A 7138-nucleotide genomic window follows, 5' to 3' on the forward strand; every position below is an offset into this window, starting at 1 on the left:
GTTGGTAGTGAGTGGTGATGACTAGCTGCCTTCCCTCTAGTCTTACACTGCTAAATTAGGGACGGCTAGCACAGATAACCCTCGAGTAGCTTTGTGCGAAATTCAAAACAAACAAACAATTATCGTTGTAAAAACCTTTTTCAAACTGCAGAATCAGTTATATAATATGTATTGTTTTAAGACTACACATGTCCAAATGATTTGGGCGGAACGTGTGGGGAATTATTTACGACTGTTTTGTGTTCAGAAAATGGTTATGTGATTGGTGTGTTGATTTCTTAATATTTTTGAGGCAACCGTTAGAATGGGGAGATATGAGTAACAAAACGCACGATAGGTTTGCAGTTTTGACCAACTAACATTGTCTCGAGTACAAGTACTTCAGTGTGTTGGAATGGATTTTCAATCAGATCAACACCTTGCGCGCACGTGGACACAAATCCTTAAGTCAGAGACCCCCTAGGGTCAAAACAGTCGTCCCTAATATTGAACTTATGACCAGAAGGAAAGCAGCCAGCCTGCAATAACCGACGCCACAATAGCTTTGTCTGGCTCTCTGAACCAGATAACGGATTGACAGGCACTTTTATAACGCACCTACAAGTAAATACATAATATATTTACGTTTTGAACCCTGTTTTCTAAATACGGAGCCCAACACGCGAACTGCATGGCTACGCCCAGCCATCTACATGATGTTACTGGAAAGAACTGCATATGTTTTAGTAGAATAAAGTTTTGACGATTTTTACTCAATGTTTTCGTTTTTGTAAAAACATTAAAGTTATTAGCATCAATAAGAAATTTACCAATTAAGTTTGCTCGTTGTTTTTGTCTTCGAAAGAGGGAGAAATAATTGCTGTCTTGTAGTTAAAATAACAGAAGTCGGACAGTAAAGTATAAGTTAAATTTAGTTTATCATAATTCACTCGGCCCGGCCTGGCCAGGTGGTTAGGGCATTCAACTCGCAATCAGAGAGTCGCGGGTTCGAATCACCGTCACATGAAACATGCTCTCCATTTAAGCTGTAGGGCATTATAATGTTATGGTCAGTCCACTGTTCTTTGGTAAAAGGGCCTGGCATGACCAGTTGGTTAGGACGCTCGACTCGTAATCCTAGGGTCGCGAGTTCGAACCCCGTCATACCAAACATGCCCGCCCTTTCAGCCGTGGGGGCGTTATAATGTGACGTACGATCAATCCCACTACTCGTTAGTAAAAGAGTAGCTCAAGAGTTGGTGATGCCTTCCCTCTAGTCTTAGACTGCCAAATAAGGGACGGGTAGCGCAGATAACCCTCTTGTATCTTTGCGCGAAATAAAAAAAATCCTAAAAAAAGGTTTTTGTATAGAAAAACCTCCTTCTCAATATTTAAACCCATTCTCACCGTAATGTCCCATTTAACAACGAATAGTGAGATTGACTGTCACATTACAACGTTCCCTTCTCCTCCTCGCCTGAAAAGGCGCTCATGTTTGGTATGATAGGGATTCGAACCCGCAACACTGATCTTGCAAAGCAAGCTGCCCTATCCGCCTAGTCATGCCGCAGCTCAATAAATAGGTGTTAAAATATGTATTTGTGTTATCAGGATTTTGTTTTTTTTTTTAGGCTTAAACTTGTAATGAAAAAAAAGCAAAAAGTGGTACGCGAGCGTTAAACTTTTGAGAATCACTGATGTGTCTTGAAACGTGTGTGATTTTTTATGTGTTTAATCGTTTGCCTTACGAAAATCTTACATCAAACAGGGATGTCTGGGTAGGAATAAAATAATTTTAAAGTTAATTATTAAATAAGGAGAAAATATTGGATTAATTATCAGTATTCCTTGTTTTTATTTTCCTTTAAAGTTTCCACGTTTTATTTATTTAGTGTAATAACAATTATAAATATAGAGATAAACAGTTTTTTTGTTTTCTTTTTTAATTTTTTTTTACCGGTCCAGCGTGGACAGGTGGTTAAGACAGTCGACTCGTAATCTGAGGGTCGCGGGTTCAAATCCCCGTCCCACCAAATATGCTCGCCCTTTCAGCTTTGTTGACATTATAACGTGACGGTCAATCCCACTATTCGTTGGTAAAAGTGTAGCCCAAGAGTTGGCGGTGGGTGATGATGACTAGTTGCCTTCCCTCTAGACTTACATTGCTGAATTAGGGACGGCTAGCGCAGATAGCCCTCGTGTAGCTTTGCGCAAAATTCAAAAAACATTTTTTTTATAAAACATCTGACTATAATGAACAGATTCACTGCTATCCAAGATCAACATGTTTTTAGTACCTTCTTCAGAAAATATTTCGTTAAAGGATATTCCAGCAAATAGGATTTTCCGGAATTAATAAAAGGGATCAGCTGAAAATATTCAATGGCTTATGTTTTAAATTTCGAGCCTTATAAAAAACAAGCAATGCTCATGAACCTCAACACATGTTCAAACTAAATCTATTTACTTGATTTTGACAAGACCTATTAGAGACCTTGCCAACATAAACTGATGGTTCAAGTGCAGTAACAGTATTTCACGTTGTGTGTTTTTTCTTCTGAATAACGTTAATAGGTTTGTATGCATACAGGAGGTAGAAGGTTATAATATCGTTCTCAAAATATCATAAGGTCGTTGTTTGTTCAAGACGGGGAGATTGAGGCAGTCATAGCTGAATTTTTGTTTGTTTGATAAACATTTTATTAAGATTTTGTTGGTTCTTGTTTTATATAATGCAAAATGAATAAATGATTTTTTCTTATTTCCTCAAGAAAAGATGTTTGACTAATATTTTGTTAGCAATTGGATTGTTTAATGTGTGGTGAATAAATGAGTCTTACTTATTTCCTCAAGAAAAGACGTTTGACTAAGATTTTGTTAACTATTGGATTGTTTAATGTGTGATGAATAAATGAATCGTTCTTACTTCTTCAAGAAAAGACGTTTGACTACGATTTTGTTAGCTATTGGATTGTTTAATGTGTGATGAATATGTGGATGTTTTTTTTCCTCACAGGAAAGTGTGTGATTAGGGATCTATTATACCATGTGTTCTTCAAGGTATGATGAACCAGTGGACCACGACTGGATTGTAGTTTATATATGGGAAAGAATATATTAACAACGAGCTGTTTCAGACAAGGTACGTGGTAAAGTATTGAATAAAAAACATGGTCTGTTTTTAAGACAATATCAATATTAAAACTGCTTCACAGGGCGAATATTTTGATGGAAGGCGTTTGCTGAAAATGTTATTTATCATGGTGCTTGTTTGTGGTAGGTAATGTCGCTGAATGTTTATAATTCGTGACGGTCTGTGATTGTTACATTGAACACTGACATACGATACATTTTAAGAAACATACACTCAGGACAAACAATAATAGACACAAACCGACCCAACATTCCCTCACAGATGTCCCAATGTAATGCGCATGCGTATACTTTTTCATACTATGACACAGTTTGTTTATCGTTATTCTTTTAACCTTTGTAAAATATTTTCGTGAAGGGAGTTTTTGACAAAATTACCTTAATAACCAAAGGCCTATGAAATAATGTAAAACGTACATATACGTGAAAGAAAATAGAGGTAGATATATTATAGAAATTGCATATTTTTTCTCTATAAATCCTTTATCGTTTTGCGTTTTTTTGAATCAGAATAACCCACGTTGTAGAAGTGAAATATATAAATATTTACTATTTTAAAGGTGCTGCTTCCCTAGTTTTGTACGAATGTTGAGTCGTTTGTTACTCAGCGTTTTTCCTTTTTTTGCTAAGTTGGTTTGGTTCACTATGTAACAGGATTCACCCATATGTGAATAAAATTTCCCAGAAAACAACAACAGAGAAGTAACGTAAAAAAAGCTATATAAAAGATCCAAAAAAACACTTAATTAACACTTCGTTAGGGCTAAGGTTCTGCCATCAACAGAAAGATTGCGATTAAAAACTACAAGACCAACAGCTTCGAGGTTCATAGGTACTTATCAAAAAGAGCTACGTCGATCAACGACGACTTGTCTAACATCGAGGTTCATAAGACCTTATCACAAGGAGCTAAAACGATCTACGACATGGAATCTAAATTCGAGGTTCATGAGCTCTCATCAAGAACTTTGTTTTATTTCGGATGTTCGCGTAAAGTAACACAAGGATTATTTGTGCTAACAATATCTAATTGCGAAGTAACAGAATAGAGATAAGGTAGCTAGTTAACATCCCCTACCACCAACTTTGGCTACTTTAATCGAAAATGTAGGATCTAACCGTCACTCTTATAATGCATCCAAGGCTCCAACTTCCGATGCACAAGTTTACGATAATGAATCTTGCACTCAGGGATTCACAGTTTGGAACGATAATCCAGGCTCTTATCAAGGTAAATCTAGCAAGACTAATAAAGTTTAGCTTAAAAGGTTGATATCCCTAATAATATTGCTTTGACTTTATCACAAAGACGTCTTTAGTAGAAATACAACAGTGATTTGTTGCGTTGTTGTTGTTTTTTGGCATTCAATGCCTTCCAGTTCCATCAAATACAAAACTGAAGGCTTATAGCTCTAAACACTGAATTTTGATACTCGTGGTGGGCAAACGGTGAACTAACATATAACCAACCACTTATCTGAACGAATGGTTTCTTTTCACTTAAGATTCCCATTCATATATCATAATATATGATGACCCACAACCTAAAGCAGCTCATCAAACCGGGTCTGGTTAGTGTCAAATACTGATTAAGACTAGTCAGAGCTGCTGTGTAGAATGTAAAGTTCCTCCAAAAGCACTCTACTGTACAATATGTCACATGTCTAAACTGGTTACTTGTGACTCTTTTCTGTACGGTATGTCACATCTCTAAACTGGTCACATGTGACTCTACTGTACAGTATGTCACATATCTAAACTGGTCGCTTGTGACTCTATTTTACAGTATTTCACACATCTAAACTGGTCGCTTGTGACTCTATTTTACAGTATTTCACATATCTAAACTGGTCGCTTGTGACTCTGCTGTACAGTATGTCACATGTCTAAACTGGTCACTTGTGACTCTACTGTACAGTATGTTATTTATCTAAACTGGTCACTTGTGACTCTACTGTACAGTACGTCACAGATCTAAACTGGTCGCTTGTCACTCTATTTTACAGTATTTCACATATCTAAACTCATCGCTTGTGACTCTATTTTACAGTATTTCACATATCTAAACTGGTCGCTTGTGACTCTATTTTGTAGTATTTCACATATCTAAACTGGTCGCTTGTGACTCTATTTTGTAGTATTTCACACATCTAAACTGGTCGCTTGTGACAATTGTACAGTATTTCACATATCTAAACTGGTCGCTTGTGACTCTGCTGTACAGTATGTCACATGTCTAAACTGGTCACTTGTGACTCTACTGTACAGTATGTTATTTATCTAAATTAGTCACTTGTCACTCTACTGTACAGTACGTCACATATCTAAATTGGTCGCTTGTCACTCTATTTTACAGTATTTCACGTATCTAAACTTTTCGTCAGAGACTACAGTATTTCACACGTCTCAACTCGTCTGTGACGTCTGCAGTTCAAAATTAGTCGCAATAAGGTTCTTCGTCCTCTCTGGAATACAGTTTGCTTGTCATTATCAGTGTGCATCGTAGTAATTTGAGAACTGAATTTCACTTATTGCGTCACTGTGACGCGTACCTTGTCTTGGAAATGTGCAAAAATATCGTGTCACTGTGCGAAAAAATCGCATCGTGTTTGGTGTGTAGCAATAAAAAGGCTTTGACAGAAACTTATAATAGCTAAAAGCAATAATAACAGCCATAAATGTAAGAGTATAGCTCACTTAAAACAAACTGAATTAGATTGTTTTTTTCTTATATCTTTGTTATATTACAAGTTCTTTTAGTTTTATGTTAGTTAATGTAAATAAATTTCAGTGTTTAAAACTGTATTAGCTTTCTATGCGAGGGTGTTGTCATTGGATCCTTGTGTGTGCGTGTCTGAATTTCGAAAACTTATATATTTAAGTACAAGTTTACACAAGATGGGAAACCAGTATGGGAGTCTTCCTCAAATTTGGTTCTGATCCAAAACCCGTTTTGAGTTAATTACTGTGTAAATTGTGACCAGATTAGTACCGGATTTCATGAGCATATTAAGTAATGAGATGGTCATCACACTATAAAAAAAAAATGACCCGAATAGTTGATCATTCTGTATATGAGGATTTTCCAAGTTTTCAAAGTTATAATTTAACGTTATTCAACATAAATGCATGCAATCTCGACAAAGAGCAGAGCTGGAGAGGGAAGGTAATCTTTCATTATTCTAGTTTCGTTTTACGACTGTTTTTAAACCTCACTTAATTGCTTCAGACTTGTGCTAACACTAAAGCTCGCTCCATTAACAAAATACTTTGAACACTAAACCTACTTTTATATGTTACAAAACATTATCATTACTAAGTCTAGTGATTTAACTTGCCCGTAAATGTAAGAAATAGTAAAAATAAAATAAACATTTGTTTTGTTTTGTCTAATAAAATCAAATCTATCACGTCAAACGCTAAGTATACCTAAACACGATTCAGCTAGAACTTAAATTTAGATGATACGTAGCCAAACTCACCAACTAACGCCTTCGGTTTGATGTTGCGCTACAGAAAATCCGAAATACGTTTCTGTTGGGCCACGGTAGACACTGACCGTCTTAAGGTCAATGTTAAAGGTCACTACTTGTCCAACATTCTGCCACGCGACAAAAATAAAAATTATCTCAAATTTCGCTAGAACTTCTGAATACTTCATACTTTGTCATTAACAAATCAACGAATTCTGAAACTTTGCGTCAGCGAAACGAAAAAATAAATAAAGTAATGAGAAACGTTGGTTAATTTCCAGTTCGGAGCAACTACGCTCCTCGGAAAGTAGTTTCGCTGTTTCTGGATGGATCCCAACTTCAGAATTCTGGCACTACGCACAGACGCGGCACCACTATTGAAGTGAATGTATGCTTCACGGGACCGAGAGAGGTGTTTCCTCTCTCCCCCCGACATTCTGTTGCCGGCTCCGTTACCTTCTTCCAGTCATATTCCATTGGGTTGAGAAGAACGTATCTTATTGGTGGCTAAGAGCAGTAAAATTGCTGGTGAC

At 36.5% G+C, this 7138-nt stretch overlaps 1 protein-coding gene across 1 annotated transcript in view; it reads right to left on the reverse strand.

Annotated features, from left to right (window-relative positions):
- The window catches only part of LOC143234323 (integrin alpha-PS2-like), a 101845-nt gene extending 94707 nt beyond the window's left edge, over window positions 1-7138 (reverse strand). Inside the window, exon 1 of the mRNA XM_076471610.1 lies at window positions 6615-7138. Within this exon, the coding sequence (XP_076327725.1) occupies window positions 6615-6793 (179 nt within the window). The 5' untranslated portion in view covers window positions 6794-7138. The remainder of the gene's footprint in view (window positions 1-6614) is intronic.

This window comes from Tachypleus tridentatus, chromosome 12 (assembly GCF_004210375.1).
Source record: "Tachypleus tridentatus isolate NWPU-2018 chromosome 12, ASM421037v1, whole genome shotgun sequence".
In the NCBI taxonomy this organism is placed as follows: domain Eukaryota; kingdom Metazoa; phylum Arthropoda; class Merostomata; order Xiphosura; family Limulidae; genus Tachypleus; species Tachypleus tridentatus.